The sequence below is a fragment of the Myxocyprinus asiaticus genome, chromosome 19, assembly GCF_019703515.2.
Source record: "Myxocyprinus asiaticus isolate MX2 ecotype Aquarium Trade chromosome 19, UBuf_Myxa_2, whole genome shotgun sequence".
Taxonomy (NCBI): domain Eukaryota; kingdom Metazoa; phylum Chordata; class Actinopteri; order Cypriniformes; family Catostomidae; genus Myxocyprinus; species Myxocyprinus asiaticus.
In genome coordinates this window covers 45945652-45966836 of record NC_059362.1, presented here as the reverse complement: position 1 = coordinate 45966836, position 21185 = coordinate 45945652, and the positions used below count along the sequence as shown (strand labels likewise).

The following is a 21185-nucleotide window of genomic DNA, read 5'->3' as shown; positions in this document are numbered from 1 at the left end:
ACACACAAAGTCCCTTTTAACACCCATTTTCACAGACTGGAATCTCCGTGGGTGACTGGCATCAATAACTGAAGCGAATAAAACTTTCACACACAAGCCTCTTTCACACAAAAGCACAAGGCACTAATATCGAAATCCATCAATGCATCAGGAACGTCCTGTCACGCAGGTGTGATGACACTCGATCATGTAACACTGTGGTCGACATCTACATCACCATCGCAACACAACAAGACTATCTGAAACACACCAGGGTAATAGGAGAACTCCAGAAACTAACTGAATGTTAATTAAAAATGGTTAAATAGCAGGCCAAACCAGGCCTTCCCACCACTTTACGGCCAGTTAGCACAGGCGACACCAAACTTACAGAGACGATTAGAGAATTATATTAGAGAAATATGTAGAAAATGTGAATGAGATGGAAAAAAAAAGCTGATGAAGCATTTATACAAAGGCAATAAATTGTAAACATTGTCTATGGGATTTTTTAAGGTGAAAATGTTAAGTGTGATCTCTTAGTAAAGTAACAGCAGACCAAACCTCAACAAGACACATGATTATTCATGTCTGGAGCACAAACGCTGCAGGACCACTTACACACTGAACGTTTAATACTGTTAGAAGTTGGTTCAAATCACTCGCTGTAAGTAGTGATGTTTGTATTAGAAGATACCACTAATAAATACAAGTGATTGGTTAAAGCCACAAACCTTCTTAGCTCCTGTAAGCGCAGCCTTCTGGAGTTTACGGTAACAGTATTTTGCATAGCTGCTTATCGCTACTCCTGCAACAGAAAAATACAATTCTTGTCAGGTCAATGTGAACAGTTAAAGCAGCACACGTTCACAGGCTTTGTACCAATTTGCATACTTCTACTATGGGTGATGGGAAAGTACATACTTCAAACTAGACCAGATCATCAAATTGCGTCTTCGTACCACAAACCCCTCTGCGCATTAAGGCTAGTGTATACTTTTGATTGCGAGCTCGTACAGACGCATTGCGTACTATCACTGCTTTGTGCGCGTGCATCTGCCGTTCACTGTAGCAGACTTGGACGGTCCATTTGTCTAGAAAAACTTGGCTGCACGCGGACAGTTTAGGCATACTGTACTAATGACGGAAGTTGCATCTTGTACACTGTGTGCTAGACGTAGGGGCACACGGAAAACTGAAGTATACTTTGGCCTTCATGTTGCATTTGCACACAGTATGCATCTAGATAAATGAATCACCCTAAAATAAATATAAAAACAAATCGCTATTTTTCTACAAACTCTCCTTGTGAGTAATACTATGTTAGCTGAAACAGCATTGATGCACACTTCGAAAATTGTTTGGTTTATTCCATGTCTTCTGAAGTGATATGATAGCTTTGGGTGAGAAGCAAAGCATAAATTCAGTCCTTATTCACCAAAAATCTTCACTTCTGCCCAGCTCTCCTAAGCAGGTTCATGAGAGAAGCTCATTCACGCGTCTTTGCGCTTGATACATATGCGCTCCACGTTCTCGCATGAACTTACGTTGTTACGCACATGCGTTGGTGTCTCACCCAAAGCTATCATATTACTTCAGAAGACATGGATTAAAACACTCAAGTCTTTCGGACTCACTTTTTGAAGCTTGGAAGTTTGTACCCCATTGACATGCATTGTAAGGATATAAACACTTCATATCTCCATGAAATATTTTAGTTTGTGTTCCACAGAAGAAAGAAAGTCATACGAATGAAACGGCATGAATTTTCATTTTTGGGTGGACTATACCTTTAAGGGATATCATTATATTGAGTTTGTTGTTTTATTAAAGTTAAAAAATAACATTATTTTAGAATGAGTAAAAATTGCAATCCAATTATGATATTGCATTGCAACATATTGAATCGTGACATATGTATCCTGGTTCATGATGCATGATACAAATTTACAACATCCTGTGGAGTGCTTTTTTTAGTTGGATTTACTCAAAATGAAGTTAGAGTTTGGGCATTGCGTGTGTTATTCTGTGTCTTACCCTTGGTGTCATTCAGCGGGTCCATGTGTCTGTAGATGTAGCCCTCCAGGTAGCTGTGGAATCGAGGGGTGGGTGGGAAGAAAGCCAGACAGATGGCCATGAGCTCCCAGCCCCTTTGGAGACTGTCGTAACGGAAGTTCTCAGTGGTCTGTCGGCACAGCTGGATGTAGAGCTCATCTCTCAGTCCCTGACAGCTCCAGCCCCTCACGGCCACCTCCAGAGCCACCGCCAGCGGGTCACCTTTCCCTCGCCGGTCCCCCATGTACGTCTGGATGAGTTTAAAGAGGTCCACAGCTTCACGTTTGACGGTCCGGTCGGTCGTTACGATCATTGGTTTCTTGATGGGCTCGCTGCTCCATGCTAGCATGTTAGCAATGGAGACCTTCCTCCTAAACAGACCCTGGAAGCCAGAGGAGGTGCAGTTACCTTAGGCCACACCCATATGAATCCATTCAATTAATTGGATAACTCTTTTTGTAATTTTTTAACATCATCTTTTTCCAAAGCGGTAATGGGGAGCGTTTTCGAAAGTCTCTGTTTTCGATGAAGTAAAACTCTTTGAGTTGGGATGAGAGGTGTGAACGTAGCAAAATCAAACCTCTGAAGTGGTAATTACGAGTACGTCGCGTTCAAGTGCTTTGTTGTCAGAAAGAACATGAAACATGGGCAACGCCAGGTTTGTTCATGCATATTTCTTGAAGAAATTTTATTTTGAGACATAATACATATTAATCAGTTAACTGACTATGGAGTTTCCAGTCATAATTATGTCTTCAGGGGTCGTTCATGTGCAACTTGAGTGGGAAACTAGTATTTACAATAATTCAGATAGCACATGAATTCAGCATTAGGCCACGCCTACACAAATACGTTTTTGTTTAAAAACTCAATTTTCAGTTTCCGAACTTCATCGCTTTCGAAAGTATGCGTTAATGGAGAGCGTTTTACAAAGTCTTTTACAAATTGCTGTGTGCATTTTCCTTGATGATTTGTAACTAGTAGCACCTAATAACCATGCAAACATAATAACAATGCAAACAACGCAACTTCTTAGAACAGCAAACAGTTTGCCTAAAAATGTATGTCCTTATATGGGGACAGTACGGAGCCCCTTAGAGGACATGGTTTCTGTCAAAAAGAATAAATAAATAAATAAAACAGTTAGCCAACAACAGTCATGGTTACTAAAATATTACTACAGAAAAAACATGTTTTCTGCCAAAACCATAGTTAAACAACGGTATTTGCATGGTAAAACCATGATTTTTAGGAAAACCATGAAATTATGATTTTTATTACCACAGTTTTCGTTTTCCTGTATTATCACTATGGTTTCACTACGGATATAACGGCAAAAATATGATTACTGTAGTAAAAACATGGAACATTTATTGTGACGGAACGCAACACTATTGCGAGGTAATGCAAAACTTATTGCGAGGAAATGCAAAACTACTGAGAGGGAACCTAAAACTTATTGCGAGGGAACGCAAAACTATTGCAAGGGAACGCAAAACTATTGAGAGGGAATGCAAAACATATTGGGAGAGAAAGCAACACTATTGCGAAAGAAGGCAAAAATTATTGCGAGGGAACGCAAAACTTATTGCGAGGGAACAGAAACTATTAGAGGGCACACAAAACTTATTGTGAGGGAACAGAAACTATTAAGAGGGCACACAAAACTTATTGTGAGGGAACAGAAACTATTAAGAGGGCACACAAAACTTATTGTGAGGGAACAGAAACTATTAAGAGGGCACACAAAACTTATTGTGAGGGAACAGAAACTATTAAGAGGGCACACAAAACTTATTGTGAGGGAACAGAAACTATTAGAGGGCACACAAAACTTATTGTGAGGGAACAGAAACTATTAAGAGGGCACACAAAACTTATTGTGAGGGAACAGAAACTATTAGAGGGCACACAAAACTTATTGTGAGGGAACAGAAACTATTAAGAGGGCACACAAAACTTATTGTGAGGGAACAGAAACTATTAAGAGGGCACACAAAACTTATTGTGAGGGAACAGAAACTATTAGAGGGCACACAAAACTTATTGTGAGGGAACAGAAACTATTAGAGGGCACACAAAACTTATTGTGAGGGAACAGAAACTATTAGAGGGCACACAAAACTTATTGTGAGGGAACAGAAACTATTAAGAGGGCACACAAAACTTATTGTGAGGGAACAGAAACTATTAAGAGGGCACACAAAACTTATTGTGAGGGAACAGAAACTATTAGAGGGCACACAAAACTTATTGTGAGGGAACAGAAACTATTAAGAGGGCACACAAAACTTATTGTGAGGGAACAGAAACTATTAGAGGGCACACAAAACTTATTGTGAGGGAACAGAAACTATTAGAGGGCACACAAAACTTATTGTGAGGGAACAGAAACTATTAGAGGGCACACAAAACTTATTGTGAGGGAACAGAAACTATTAGAGGGCACACAAAACTTATTGTGAGGGAACAGAAACTATTAAGAGGGCACACAAAACTTATTGTGAGGGAACAGAAACTATTAGAGGGCACACAAAACTTATTGTGAGGGAACAGAAACTATTAGAGGGCACACAAAACTTATTGTGAGGGAACAGAAACTATTAAGAGGGCACACAAAACTTATTGTGAGGGAACAGAAACTATTAAGAGGGCACACAAAACTTATTGTGAGGGAACAGAAACTATTAAGAGGGCACACAAAACTTATTGTGAGGGAACAGAAACTATTAAGAGGGCACACAAAACTTATTGTGAGGGAACAGAAACTATTAAGAGGGCACACAAAACTTATTGTGAGGGAACAGAAACTATTAAGAGGGCACACAAAACTTATTGTGAGGGAACAGAAACTATTAAGAGGGCACACAAAACTTATTGTGAGGGAACAGAAACTATTAAGAGGGCACACAAAACTTATTGTGAGGGAACAGAAACTATTAAGAGGGCACACAAAACTTATTGTGAGGGAACAGAAACTATTAGAGGGCACACAAAACTTATTGTGAGTGAACAGAAACTATTAGAGGGCACACAAAACTTATTGTGAGGGAACAGAAACTATTAGAGGGCACACAAAACTTATTGTGAGGGAACAGAAACTATTAAGAGGGCACACAAAACTTATTGTGAGGGAACAGAAACTATTAAGAGGGCACACAAAACTTATTGTGAGGGAACAGAAACTATTAGAGGGCACACAAAACGTATTGTGAGGGAACAGAAACTATTAAGAGGGCACACAAAACTTATTGTGAGGGAACGCAAAACTTATTGTGAGTGAACAGAAACTATTAAGAGGGCACACAAAACTTATTGTGAGGGAACAGAAACTATTAGAGGGCACACAAAACTTATTGTGAGGGAACAGAAACTATTAAGAGGGCACACAAAACTTATTGTGAGGGAACAGAAACTATTAGAGGGCACACAAAACTTATTGTGAGGGAACAGAAACTATTAAGAGGGCACACAAAACTTATTGTGAGGGAACAGAAACTATTAGAGGGCACACAAAACTTATTGTGAGGGAACAGAAACTATTAAGAGGGCACACAAAACTTATTGTGAGGGAACAGAAACTATTAAGAGGGCACACAAAACTTATTGTGAGGGAACAGAAACTATTAAGAGGGCACACAAAACTTATTGTGAGGGAACAGAAACTATTAAGAGGGCACACAAAACTTATTGTGAGGGAACAGAAACTATTAAGAGGGCACACAAAACTTATTGTGAGGGAACAGAAACTATTAAGAGGGCACACAAAACTTATTGTGAGGGAACAGAAACTATTAAGAGGGCACACAAAACTTATTGTGAGGGAACAGAAACTATTAAGAGGGCACACAAAACTTATTGCGAGGGAACAGAAACTATTAAGAGGGCACACAAAACTTATTGCGAGGGAACAGAAACTATTAGAGGGCACACAAAACTTATTGTGAGGGAACAGAAACTATTAGAGGGCACACAAAACTTATTGTGAGGGAACAGAAACTATTAGAGGGCACACAAAACTTATTGTGAGTGAACAGAAACTATTAGAGGGCACACAAAACTTATTGTGAGTGAACAGAAACTATTAGAGGGCACACAAAACTTATTGTGAGTGAACAGAAACTATTAGAGGGCACACAAAACTTATTGTGAGTGAACAGAAACTATTAGAGGGCACACAAAACTTATTGTGAGTGAACAGAAACTATTAGAGGGCACACAAAACTTATTGTGAGTGAACAGAAACTATTAGAGGGCACACAAAACTTATTGTGAGGGAACAGAAACTATTAGAGGGCACACAAAACTTATTGTGAGTGAACAGAAACTATTAGAGGGCACACAAAACTTATTGTGAGTGAACAGAAACTATTAGAGGGCACACAAAACTTATTGTGAGTGAACAGAAACTATTAGAGGGCACACAAAACTTATTGTGAGTGAACAGAAACTATTAGAGGGCACACAAAACTTATTGTGAGTGAACAGAAACTATTAGAGGGCACACAAAACTTATTGTGAGGGAACAGAAACTATTAAGAGGGCACACAAAACTTATTGTGAGGGAACAGAAACTATTAAGAGGGCACACAAAACTTATTGTGAGGGAACAGAAACTATTAGAGGGCACACAAAACGTATTGCGAGGGAACAGAAACTATTAAGAGGGCACACAAAACTTATTGTGAGGGAACAGAAACTATTAGAGGGCACACAAAACTTATTGTGAGGGAACAGAAACTATTAAGAGGGCACACAAAACTTATTGTGAGGGAACAGAAACTATTAGAGGGCACACAAAACTTATTGTGAGTGAACAGAAACTATTAAGAGGGCACACAAAACTTATTGTGAGGGAACAGAAACTATTAGAGGGCACACAAAACTTATTGTGAGGGAACAGAAACTATTAAGAGGGCACACAAAACTTAATGCGAGGGAACAGAAACTATTAAGAGGGCACACAAAACTTATTGTGAGGGAACAGAAACTATTAAGAGGGCACACAAAACTTATTGTGAGTGAACAAACTATTAGAGGGCACACAAAACTTATTGTGAGGGAACAGAAACTATTAGAGGGCACACAAAACTTATTGTGAGGGAACAGAAACTATTAAGAGGGCACACAAAACGTATTGTGAGGGAACAGAAACTATTAAGAGGGCACACAAAACTTATTGTGAGGGAACAGAAACTATTAAGAGGGCACACAAAACTTATTGTGAGGGAACAGAAACTATTAAGAGGGCACACAAAACTTATTGTGAGGGAACAGAAACTATTAAGAGGGCACACAAAACTTATTGTGAGGGAACAGAAACTATTAAGAGGGCACACAAAACTTATTGTGAGGGAACAGAAACTATTAGAGGGCACACAAAACTTATTGTGAGGGAACAGAAACTATTAGAGGGCACACAAAACTTATTGTGAGGGAACAGAAACTATTAGAGGGCACACAAAACTTATTGTGAGGGAACAGAAACTATTAGAGGGCACACAAAACGTATTGTGAGGAAACAGAAACTATTAGAGGGCACACAAAACTTATTGTGAGGGAACAGAAACTATTAGAGGGCACACAAAACTTATTGTGAGGGAACAGAAACTATTAGAGGGCACACAAAACTTATTGTGAGGGAACGCAAAACTTATTGTGAGTGAACAGAAACTATTAGAGGGCACACAAAACGTATTGTGAGGGAACAGAAACTATTAAGAGGGCACACAAAACTTATTGTGAGGGAACAGAAACTATTAAGAGGGCACACAAAACTTATTGTGAGGGAACAGAAACTATTAAGAGGGCACACAAAACTTATTGTGAGGGAACAGAAACTATTAAGAGGGCACACAAAACTTATTGTGAGGGAACAGAAACTATTAGAGGGCACACAAAACTTATTGTGAGGGAACAGAAACTATTAGAGGGCACACAAAACGTATTGTGAGGGAACAGAAACTATTAGAGGGCACACAAAACGTATTGTGAGGGAACAGAAACTATTAAGAGGGCACACAAAACTTATTGTGAGGGAACAGAAACTATTAAGAGGGCACACAAAACTTATTGTGAGGGAACAGAAACTATTAAGAGGGCACACAAAACTTATTGTGAGGGAACAGAAACTATTAAGAGGGCACACAAAACTTATTGTGAGGGAACAGAAACTATTAAGAGGGCACACAAAACTTATTGTGAGGGAACAGAAACTATTAAGAGGGCACACAAAACTTATTGTGAGGGAACAGAAACTATTAAGAGGGCACACAAAACTTATTGTGAGGGAACAGAAACTATTAAGAGGGCACACAAAACTTATTGTGAGGGAACAGAAACTATTAAGAGGGCACACAAAACTTATTGTGAGGGAACAGAAACTATTAAGAGGGCACACAAAACTTATTGTGAGGGAACAGAAACTATTAAGAGGGCACACAAAACTTATTGTGAGGGAACAGAAACTATTAGAGGGCACACAAAACTTATTGTGAGGGAACAGAAACTATTAAGAGGGCACACAAAACTTATTGTGAGGGAACAGAAACTATTAGAGGGCACACAAAACTTATTGTGAGGGAACAGAAACTATTAGAGGGCACACAAAACTTATTGTGAGGGAACAGAAACTATTAAGAGGGCACACAAAACTTATTGTGAGTGAACAAACTATTAGAGGGCACACAAAACTTATTGTGAGGGAACAGAAACTATTAGAGGGCACACAAAACTTATTGTGAGGGAACAGAAACTATTAAGAGGGCACACAAAACTTATTGTGAGGGAACAGAAACTATTAGAGGGCACACAAAACTTATTGTGAGGGAACAGAAACTATTAAGAGGGCACACAAAACTTATTGTGAGGGAACAGAAACTATTAAGAGGGCACACAAAACTTATTGTGAGGGAACAGAAACTATTAGAGGGCACACAAAACTTATTGTGAGGGAACAGAAACTATTAAGACGGCACACAAAACTTATTGTGAGGGAACAGAAACTATTAAGAGGGCACACAAAACTTATTGTGAGGGAAAAGAAACTATTAAGAGGGCACACAAAACTTATTGTGAGGGAAAAGAAACTATTAGAGGGCACACAAAACTTATTGTGAGGGAACAGAAACTATTAAGAGGGCACACAAAACTTATTGTGAGGGAACAGAAACTATTAAGAGGGCAAACGAAACTTCTTTTTAGGGAACACAAAACTATTGTGAGGGAACGCAAAACTATTTCAGAATAAAATTCCCGCATTGTCCTCTAAGGGGCTCCATAAGACAGCAAGTCTATGTCATGGAATTTTTTCAGCTTTGCGTATAAATCTTTTTATTAAAATTTTTTTCTCTACTTTGGAAACAAAATCTCAGTGTTCTCTCACTGCATTGTCAAACAAACAAGTGGTAGCCAGTGCTGTAGCATTTGAAAAATTAGAAATTAGCTTAATCAATTCTGAATCAAAGTAATGGTTTTGATAATTTTACCTTTACATGAAAGCCTAGAGTCTGCTGAGATGAGGACAGTCGGTTTAAATTAGTTTAAATTATGTATAGGGTACAGGGAAGCCAAAACCCAATGTCCTCATATGAGGACGCTGGGTCGCACAAGGTTAAACAACGTGAACATGGCCTTAAAGGAATATTCCGGGTTTTGTAGCATATTTTTGATAACCACAAAACATTTATTTAAACTTGTCTCTCCTTTTCTTAAAAAAAAAAAAAGCACAAATCAAGGTTACAGTGAGACACTTACAATGGAAGTGAATGATGCTTGGCAGTAAAAATTACTGTCTGCTTTTGATCTATGAAAAACAGCTGCTTGGACATTCTACCAAACATTTTGTGTTTTATGTAAAAAGAAAATAATACTGGGTTGGAATGACAAGAAGGTGAGTAAATGATAATAAAAAAAATCATTTTGGGGTGAAATAATCCTTTAATATCTGTGTATTTATGTGTAAAAATCGAGTGTAAGTATGAGTGTGTACCTGTGTGTGCCTGTTGAAGTGTTTGGACGCCCAGTTCTCGATGTCAGTTTCTGAGGATGGTTTGCGAAGCGTGAATTCTGGGAAAATGCCACAGCTCGCGCTGGGCATCATATTCCGGGCATTCCGACTTGCCTCAAACTGAGAACACGCTCCGAGATCTTCCGACTGAGGAAGAAAGAAAACATTGTATGGTGATGTTAAACATAGGCATTCAGGAAGCACAGATATTGAAACAGCTTCTACCTCAGGACAGAGTCAAGATCAGGAAAACAGAGAGTCCGATGAGTCAAATCCAAAAAATAATGAGAACAACGACAACAAAATAACAAAAAGACCCCCCTAAGGCTCCAATTATACAATTATGAAATTTCAGATTCTTTGAAATTGACAAATACAAAAACCCAAAGACAAAAATACTGATAAAGAAAACATTTTCTTGCCGTGAAAGTGCCAATTGGTAACATCAGTGATTATGAATGAAACATATTCAAATTTTAAGTTAAACAAGCATGTACACAAAACAAAATAAAACAAATGCCATATACAATATATTAATTAAGCCACAGTGCTAGAGTGTCTGAGTGGTTGCTTGCGTGTTGCTATGTGGTTGCTAGGGTGATTTGGGTAGTTGTTAGCACATTGCTAGGTGGTTGCTAGTGTAACCTGTCCTGCTAGACCGTGCCGAGCTGGATTCGAACCAGCGTCAGCCAGTCATGGGAGGTGGACGTGCTAACGAGGAGGATAAAGGCTACAGCCTCTAGCGTCAGTTGCTAGTGCGCCTCTTGAGGCCAGGGGAGTGAGGTTTACACACTGCACAGCTATCACGTACCAGCTGGCTCCTGTTACACTAGGGTGATCTGAGCAGTTGCTTGCGTGTTGCTGTGTAGTTGCTTGGGTGATCTGGGTAGATGCTTGCATGTTGCTATGTGGTTACTAGGGTGTTCTGAGTAGTTGCTAACGTGTTGCTCTGTGGTTGCTAGGGTGTTCTGAGTAGCTGATAATGTGTTGCTCTGTGGTTGCTAGGGTGTTCTTACTGGTTGTTAGCGCATTGCTATGTGGTTGCTAGGGAGTTCTGAGCAGTTGTTAGTCCGTTGCTATGTGGTTGCTAGGGTGTTCTGAGTGGTTGTTAGAACGTTGCTATGTGGTTGCTAGGGTGATCTGGGTGGTTGCTAGTGCATTGCTATTTGGTTTTTAGGGTTTTCTGAGTGGTTGTTAGCACATTGCTATGTGGTTGCTAGGGTGTTCTAAGCAGTTGTTAGTACATTGCTATGTGGTTGCTAGGGTGTTCTGAGTGGTTGCTAGTGCGTTGCTATTTAGTTTTTAGGTCTTCTGAGTGGTTGTTATCAGCACATTGTTATGTGGTTTGTAGGCTGTTCTGAGTGGTTGTTAGCGTGTTGCTATGTGGTTGCTAAGGTGTTCCGAGTTATTGTTAGTACGTAGCTATGTTGTTGCTAGGGTGCTCTGGGTGGTTGCTAGTGCATTGCTATTTAGTTTTTAGGGTCTTCTGAGTGATTGTTAACAGCACATTGTTATGTGGTTAGCAGGCTGTTCTGAGAGGTTGTTAGCGTGTTGCTATGTGGTTGCTAGGGTGTTCTGAGCGGTTGTTAGTGTGTTGCTATGTGGTTGCTAGGATGCTCTGGGTGGTTGCTAGTGCATTGCTATTTAGTTTTTAGGGTGTTCTGAGTGGTTGTTAGCAGCACATTGTTATTTGGTTTGTAGGCTGTTCTGAGTGGTTGTTAGCGCATTGCTATGTGGTTGCTAGGGTGTCCTGAGTGGTTGTTAGTACATTGCTTTGTGATTGCTAGGGTGTAAGTGAGCGGTTTTTAGTACATTGCTATGTGGTTGCTAGGGTGCTCTGGGTTAGTTTTTAGGGTGTTCTGAGTGGTTGTTAGCAGCACATTGTTATGTGGTTTGTAGGCTGTTCTGAGTGGTTGTTAGTGTGTTGCTACTGTATATGGTTGTTAGGGTGTTCTGAGTGGTTGTTAACACATTGCTGTGTGGTTGCTAGGGTGTTCTGAGTGGTTGTTAGCATGTTGCTGTGTGGTTGCTAGGGTGTTCTGAGTAGTTGTGTGTTGCTATGTGGTTGCCAGGGTGTTCTTATTGGTTGATAGCACATAGCTATGTGGTTACTATGGTGTTGTGATTGTTTGTTTGTGCCCCAGATATGAATGATACCTCAAATCACGTGTCTTGTTGAGGAGCGGTTTGCTGTTATTTTATGTAAGATTTTCACCTGCTGGATGATAAAACAGTAAAAAACACCACATACAGTGTATAACTGAGCAAATGAGCGGTTGTTAGTATGTTGCTATGTGGTTGCTAGTGTGCTCTGGGTGGTTGCTAGTGCGTTGCTATATAGTTTTTAGGGTGTTCTTAGCGATTATTAGTACATTGCGGTTGTTACACAGCTGATTATTTAGTCAGTGTGTTTTTTGATTGTGTGTGGAGTCTATGACATGATGTCTTACATAAGAGTAACTCAGTGAAGAGCCTTAAAACTGCACATTCTGAATTATTAATATGCTAACAGCAGGGTGTGTCTGTGTGAAGGGAAGTGTGCAAGTACTGCTAGATAAATGTATGTCTGCCAAAAGTCTGCCTGGATAAATGAGGCTGACACATTCCCAAACACTGACAAGACAGTTCTAACTGGCCCTGCAGATATGTATTTTTATGAATAACAAACTGTGCTTTTATTATCTTTACTGTCAAATAATGAAATCCCTCAACAAAGAAAATTACTTGCACTATTTTTAATCAACATAAATACAAATAATTCATAATGTAAGCCGATTTAACACATATAACAACTATCAATGCTACTGAATCACGAGACCAGTTGTTCTCAGCTTCAGTACACAGATTTTACATTTGACCTCAAAAATCCCAATTTAACCCCAGCATATAAGCACAGGTTAGACAATAAATGGCTCCTCATTACTGTGTTTAGGTCATTGTAGCTAGTCTTTCTAAAATAATAAAAATAACTAGATGATAAAGTTTGTAGACAAAGGTTTAGCAGTTATCTAGGCATTGCTAGCATGTTTTAGCATGTTGCTAGCATGTTTTAGCATGTTGCTAGCACGCTTTAACACTTATCTAGGCATAGCTAGCATGTTTTAGCATGTTGATAGAATGTTTTAGCAATTAGATTGCCATTGCTAATAGCAAGTTGCTAGCATATTAAAAACATGTTTTAACACATAGCTAGACATTGTTAGCAAGTTTAACATGCTGCTAGCATGTTGCTAGCATGTTGCTAACATGTTTTAACACTTAGCTAGGCATTGCTAGCCAGTTTAACATGTTGCTAGCATTTTTAACACTTAACTAGGCATTGCTAGCATGCTTTAGCACTTAGCTAGCCACTGATAATGTGATTTAGCATGTTGTCAGCATGTTTTAGCACTTAGCTAGACGTTGTTAGCATGTTTTAGTATGTTGCTAGCATGTTTTAGCACTAAGCTAGACATTACTAACCTGTTTTAACATGCTGGTAGAATGTTGTTAACATGTTTCTACCATGTTTTAGCACTTAGCTAGGCATTACTAACCCGTTTTAACATATCATTAGCATGTTTTTAGCATGTTGCTACCATGTTGTAGCACTTAGCTAGGCATTGCTAGCATGTTTTAGCACTTAGCTAGCCATTGCTAGCATGTTTTAGCATTTAGCTAGACATTGTTATCATGTATTAATATGTTGCTATCATGTTTTAGCACTTAGCTAGGCATTGCTAACATGTTTTAGCATGTTTCTAGCATGTTTTAACACTTAGCTAGACATTGCTAGCATGTTTTAACATGTTGTTAGCATGTTGCTAGCAGGTTTTAACACTTAGCTAGGCATTGCTAGCATGTTTATGAAAAAATAGTAGCCTGAACACATTTAGAAACTTTAACTACAACTGCCAGAGTTGTAATAAAAATAAGGTCAAATAGATTCTAAAAATATTTTTGTCAAAATATCACAGTTATAATAGAGTGCAACCCTCTGGTTACGGAAGTAAAATTCCCATTCATTTATCCCATAGACTAATTGATTTTCAACGATAACTTAAAAAACTTTAAAGAAGCCATCTGTCTGCGTTATCTCAACTTCATTGTTTAAAAATTGTGTTTGATAGTGCAATACATGGTAAAAAATTACATTACCCATGGTACAGCAGAGAAAGATCCACCAATCAGAGAACCGCGGCCATCGAAACCCGCGAAACGTGCCTCTGAGCGAACGCCCACTCCCATGAATGACATAGTCAAGTTGGTCTCCCTTCACCCTTAAACTACTTCTATATTTGTACATATCGGAATATTTTGCAATAAATATAAAATATATTGTTTCTATACTTATAATCAACAACCTAAAATCAATAGTTTTTAATATAATAATTTTTTATTCAATGACATCATTCACAATGCTTCATGGGATTGTAGTCCGTGCCCTCATGAAAGACGGTAAAGTACACAGTCTTGTATCTTTGTCTTTAAGTCTGATTTTCAATTACTTTTTTTGCCTCAAAACAAAATTCGTGTTGTGATTCTCCTCGTAGCTGGTTGGTTCGGTTCATGGCTTACAACTCTTTTATGAAGGATTTTATAAAAACTCAATGGAAGAAATGAATGCGGAAAATACTTCCGGAACCAAGACAGCTGAAAAAGTTGTGCTCTATTGCTACTGTAAAACTGTGAGCAATTTTAGCAAGGATGATGATGTGTAATTTGAAAAACCCTTTATTTTGGCGCATAGAACTGTCTTGGGCTGTCTACTGTTTGAGAGGTTTGACTTCCTCTAGCACTTTAAAATAGAAAATTCTCACTCGAATTTAAATGGGTCGCATCAGTTTTGTGGTCTGCGCCACGATATCGAGGGAAGCCCGCGCGCCTGATGCATGTGCTCCAGAGATACAGAGATGAGCTGCTGAATGCATATAGGATAAACAATGTATCAACATCATTACAAGCCCACAGACCTGTTTTTATGGCTAAATACTCTCATTTCTACTGGAAAAACTGTATGTTTGACTATGATTATCAACAAATGGAGCAGAACCTAAGAAAAATCCGCCCAGAAACTGTTTAGCTGCAGATTGCGACCCCACAGAGTCCCATATACCCAGAACAAAGATATTCTGGTTAGGTAACAGGCATCTTAAGGTCAGACATCCCAATTAACATCAATGGCAGCATTTAACTAGCGGTTCAGGCATGATTCTAGCAGGGTGACAGGACATTTAAATGCTCATTATATTGGGCTGAAAGAGCTCAAGAACTCAACTTAATGCTGCCCACAAAAACACCCTCTGAGGAATCCAGTTCATTACGGACATGAAACTCTAATGTATTCAAAACCCCCACAGTTTCACCTTTTCTATTGCACAGCAAATAACTGCAAAACTTGGTACAATATAATAACTGTGCACTCATATATTATAGTCTAGACTCAGTACACTTACTTTGACCTTATTTGATAAAATGTGAATGGTGCATGCACACACTAGGTTGTTGTGGCTGGTTTCAAGAGCATTGCTTTCCAGTTGCTAGGGTGTTCTAGGTGGTTGCTAAGGTACTGGCTTAAGTCATAAGAGTCCAACCCCAAGTCTCTATAATATTCAGGTTTCTAGATATGGCTTGGGTCCCTCTATTACTGCAAGTCTACGGTATTTTTTCACCATTTTTGTCTGTTTTTTTGACGCAAGTGTGATCGCTTTTGAAAAGTAGTAGCACACCTCTTCTTAACAAACTGCATAATTTGAGGAATCATTCAGTCTGAAGCACAAACTTTGCAGAATGAAGCAATAGTAATACTGATATTTTCATAGCAAGCACCACTAATAAATCATGATGCATTGAGAGTTGCGGTGTATTGCAACACCTATAATAAATGGCAATATGAATCGTAATGTGGCCCTACTGTTGCAATAATACCTTGGTTTCAGAAGATATCTGGCAATTATCTCCCATCAGTTGCAGTGGCATAAATTTGCGAATCTTGGTAATGTTGACAGTTTCTGATGCAACATGTCTTTATACATTACCTGCGATGGGTGAAGGTAGGGTTCCGGTGATGCCAGGTTGGTTTGCACAGATAAACTCTTTTCTAACAGCGTTTGAGGAAACGCCAATCTGTCCAAGGTTGCACGCTTCCAGTGCCCATCCTGTTGCGCAAGGGCTTCGTCTTCGCTGAATGCCCGCATCACCGGCCCAGGCAGAGGCAGGGGCGTGGCCCCATCGCTTTCGTACCCATCCTTCCCTCCCTGGTCGGAGGACACACCCCCTCGCTGATGTAACATCTGCTGGGCCTCCCAAGCCAATCGAGCTTGAGTGATCATCGCCCCGAGACCCGCTCCCAAGCTTTCCCCCTCCCCTCCCGGAAGAGATGGCTTACGATTCTTACGTTTTCGATTGCCGCCATTGACATCGTGACTGTGCTGTAGCGTAAAGGAGCCACCGTATGACAATCCGGCTGACAAACTATTTGAACTATTCCCGTAGCTCATTAGACGCTCTGTCGTCCTAAACCGAGGGGAGGAGCCTGACTGCTCAACGTAAACTAGCTGCTTAACATATTCCCGCCCTGCCACGCTATACTCCCGCCCACTGGAGTTATAATCCCGCCCACCAGAGCTGCAGTCCCTCACGGCGGAGCTGTAGTCCCTCCCAGCAGAGCTATAGTCCCGCCCACTGGAGCTATAGTCTCGATCTCCTTGGTTGGATGTCTTTTCGGGTGTGGAGCTCCGCTGTCTCGTCAACACTAGTTGACCGTACGGAGACGGGTTTTGCTTGGGCGAGTGGTAGAGGCCTGGTTTGCGTGCCGGTGACCTATCAGAACCATAAAAGTCCGGATCGCAATGCATGTCAGGTGGTTCCTCATATATAGGCGGGGACTGGTATTCCGAGGGCGGTTCCTCGTAGAGGGGAGGTTCATAAGCATAACGAGGGGACGATGGCTGGGAGTCGCCTGAGCAACGACGCTGAGTGCCGCCCAGCTCCGCTCTCTTCAGGAACGGAGATTGCGTTTGGCCACGTTCAGACAGGGAATGGGGCGTGGCTTCGGGGTCTGAAGGGGCATTGCTGGATGATCGTCTGGAGCGTGGAGACGAACTTGAATATCCGTTTCCCTGTGACAGAAAACTGGGTTCTCGATCCGACACCTTGATGAGCATCCTCTCTCTGGCCCCAGTACCCCATCTGAACCTGAGCGAGAGAATAGATTTACTTAAAGAATTTTCCTTGCATTTTCGGTTTGATATTTATAAAAGGAATTTTACTTTATCAGCAAACGTTTGTGCTGTCTTTATCAAACGAAAAGGATGTAAACTTAAACATTAATGTTAGTTTAAATGAGTCATATCAAGAGATCTCAAATTGTTGTTTGGCAGAAAAGTTGAGGTCATGAAAAAAATAAAACAACAAAAAAGCCATTCAAAGGCCAATGTGTAAAATGTAAATCTTAGAGGTCTGAGAGTTTAAAGCATATAGGAAGAGCCTCTGAGTGTGAAAGACAAAGAAGTGTGTAAAATCAATTCAGGACTTGGCTGCAATGACCTTCCGAAATCTCCCCATGACCACATTGGATTACACAGCCAAGCGTGAGTGTGAATCTGTGGGTTCCTGGAGTAGCCAAATTAAAACTCTGAACACAAGAAACTTATCTCTCTCACTGTCTCTTTCCCGAGCGAGAGACCCACTACAAAGTGAACAGTGTTTTCCTCTGGAAATTAATTATTCATGGATATCCAACCTTCAAATCAATTTACACATTCTATGCCCCTCTCTCCTTTCATTTGCTTAGCCTGCACCTCCTTCTCTGTCAAACGAAATCATTTCATGACCCTTCCTTTCTCTTTTCTGCGTTCCCAGTGGGATGAAAATATTTAAGTGCTGACACTGTTTGAATATTAAAGTTTGAAGCGTTATCCCTATGAAAAATATAAAACAATTGATTTAAAGTTGCTTATTATAAGTATAGGAACAATATGTGTAACTTTTATTGCAAAATGTACCGATATATACAAATATATAAGTAGGGTTTGGGGTTAGGGGTCGTGGTTAGGGTTAGGGTTAGGTTTACAGTGTAAAGAGTGTAGGGAGAGCGACTCGGCCAGACCAAAAGCCACAAATCTTCGATTTTTATTTCATGGCCTCTTTAAAGAGTCTCTAGAAACTAACTGTAACAGGATACACTATTGGAGAAGGATGAGACTGTGAACCTACAGTCTTGTTTGAGTCTGACTCACGCCTGAGGAGAAATTATAAGGGATGTTTAGATATGTCCTCACCTCTCTCCCTCCTCGCTGGCTGACGTTTTCTCCTCCTGCTCTTGCGATGATGTCGTGCTGACGGCGCTTCGGGCGGGGCTGCTGTCAGCTGAGGCACTGGTCGTCGTAGCAGCGGGTGGAGCCGCGTTCGTGTTCTGTTTCAGCGTTTGGAGCTTGGCGAGGGGGATGATGTCAGAGCTGTGCGGGCGGTGCCAAACCGTGCACTGGGTAGAAGCGTTGTAGTAGTAGAATCGGGACGTTTTGGAGTCGAAGAGCTCCCACCACTGATCTTGCCCACTGCGCTTGATTTGTACACCCGTCGGGGCGTCCCAAACACACTCGCCCGTCAGCAGGTTGGCGTACATGCGCTCTCGAGTGCGTGGCTCGATAATTTCCACCCATTCCAACCTAAAGAGACACAAAAAAAGACTTTATACTCAGTATTAATGTATATGGAAAAAGAAAGCCAGTATAAGGGAGACAGAATGAATTACAGGCCATATAGAGTCATCATGACAGACATGTTGCATAAGAATCATATACACACACAAACTCTGCTATGAATCACGCATCATGTGTTTGTGTGTTTAGTGTGAGTAAGGCTGTGTATAGATGTTGAAGTAGCAAATATTCTAGTCTGATGTGTATAATGTAGATATAACATATAATAGACTCTGATTTCATAAAAACTAAAATCAATATAGTTTGCATTTTTTCCCTCATTTGTAAGTTGCTCTGAATAAATGTATCTGTTAAATAAACAATTAAAATTAGATTTGTAAATTTTCTAAAAGATGTCTTATTCTTTCTATACTATGGCAGGCAAAGACAAAGAGTCCAAAATGAATAAAATCCCAGATGCAGTTTATTGTTCAACCAAAATCCCAATAATATCCAGAATAAATGAAAATTGTGTGCATAACGCAGGACTTTTAAGTATAAACAAGCCAGAAACACAACGGGGACTCTTATTTTGAAATTACGAAATGATAAAACACTATCGCCATATAATTTTTCCGATAACTGATAGTTCCAAAAAGTAATTAACGGCACCGATTAATCGGTAAAACCAATATGTCGGTCTACCTCTAGTGGGTAGGGTGTTCCTGCTGGTTACTAGGGCATTGCTTTACATTTTCAAAGGTGTTCTGAGTGGTTGCTAGTAGAGGTCGATCGATAGTGGATGTTGCAGATATCGATAATTAAGGTGGTGGAAAAGGCCTATAACCGATTAATCGGCCGATAGTTTTTAAAATCGATTTATAGTACGTCAAAAAATTTCTTATTCTTTCTTTACTATGGCAGGCAAAGACAAAGAGTCCAAAATGAATAAAATCCCAGATGCAGTTTTATTTATATATATATATATATATATATATATATATATATATATATATATATATATATATATATATATATATATATATATATATATCGGTCTACCTCTAGTTGCTAGGGTGTTCTTGCTGGTTACTAGGGCATTGGTACCTGGTTGCTAGGACATTGCTTTACAGTTTAAAAGGTGTTCTGAGTGGTTGCTAGGGTGCTCTGGGTGGTTACTAGAGCATTGCTATCTGGTTGCTAGGGTGATCTCCGTGGTTGCTTGGGCATTGATTTGCAGTTTCAAAGGTGTTCTGAGTGGTTGCTAAGGTGCTCTGGGTGGTTACTAAAGCATTGCTACCTGGTTGCTAGGGTGATCTCTGTGGTTGCTTGGGCATTGATTTTCAGTTTCAAAGGTGTTCTGAGTGGTTGCTAGGGTGCTCTGGGTGTTTACTAGAGCATTGCTATCTGGTTGCTAGGGTGATCTCTGTGGTTGCTTGGGCATTGATTTGCAGTTTCAAAGGTGTTCTGAGTGGTTACTAAGGTGCTCTGGGTGGTTACTAAAGCATTGCTATCTGGTTGCTAGGGTGATATCCGTGGTTGCTTGGGCATTGATTTGCAGTTTCAAAGGTGTTCTGAGTGGTTGCTAAGGTGCTCTGGGTGGTTACTAGAGCATTGCTATCTGGTTGCTAGGGTGATCTCCGTGGTTGCTTGGGCATTGATTTGCAGTTTCAAAGGTGTTCTGAGTGGTTGCTAAGGTGCTCTGGGTGGTTACTAGAGCATTGCTATCTGGTTGCTAGGGTGATCTCCGTGGTTGCTTGGGCATTGATTTGCAGTTTCAAAGGTGTTCTGAGTGGTTGCTAAGGTGCTCTGGGTGGTTACTAGAGCATTGCTATCTGGTTGCTAGGGTGATCTCCGTGGTTGCTTGGGCACTGATTTGCAGTTTCAAAGGTGTTCTGAGTGGTTGCTAAGGTGCTCTGGGTGGTTACTAGAGCATTGCTATCTGGTTGCTAGGGTGATCTCCGTGGTTGCTTGGGCATTGATTTGCAGTTTCAAAGGTGTTTTGAGTGGTTGCTAAGGTGCTCTGGGTGGTTACTAGAGCATTGCTATCTGGTTGCTAGGGTGATCTCCGTGGTTGCTTGGGCATTGATTTGCAGTTTCAAAGGTGTTCTGAGTGGTTGCTAAGGTGCTCTGGGTGGTTACTAAAGCATTGCTACCTGGTTGCTAGGGTGATCTCTGTGGTTGCTTGGGCATTGATTTTCAGTTTCAAAGGTGTTCTGAGTGGTTGCTAGGGTGCTCTGGGTGTTTACTAGAGCATTGCTATCTGGTTGCTAGGGTGATCTCTGTGGTTGCTTGGGCATTGATTTGCAGTTTCAAAGGTGTTCTGAGTGGTTACTAAGGTGCTCTGGGTGGTTACTAAAGCATTGCTATCTGGTTGCTAGGGTGATCTCCGTGGTTGCTTGGGCATTGATTTGCAGTTTCAAAGGTGTTCTGAGTGGTTGCTAAGGTGCTCTGGGTGGTTACTAGAGCATTGCTATCTGGTTGCTAGGGTGATCTCCGTGGTTGCTTGGGCATTGATTTGC

At 40.4% G+C, this 21185-nt stretch overlaps 1 protein-coding gene across 1 annotated transcript in view; it reads right to left on the bottom strand.

The window, feature by feature from the left end:
• LOC127409606 (rho GTPase-activating protein 39-like) overlaps nt 1-21185 on the bottom strand; it is a 62386-nt gene that overhangs the window by 12669 nt on the left and 28532 nt on the right. The window contains exons 2-6 of the mRNA XM_051644286.1: nt 18304-18690; nt 16060-17218; nt 10025-10189; nt 2017-2416; nt 714-787 (exon numbers count right to left, since the gene is read on the bottom strand). Of these exons, the coding sequence (XP_051500246.1) occupies nt 714-787; nt 2017-2416; nt 10025-10189; nt 16060-17218; nt 18304-18690 (2185 nt within the window). The remainder of the gene's footprint in view (nt 1-713; nt 788-2016; nt 2417-10024; nt 10190-16059; nt 17219-18303; nt 18691-21185) is intronic.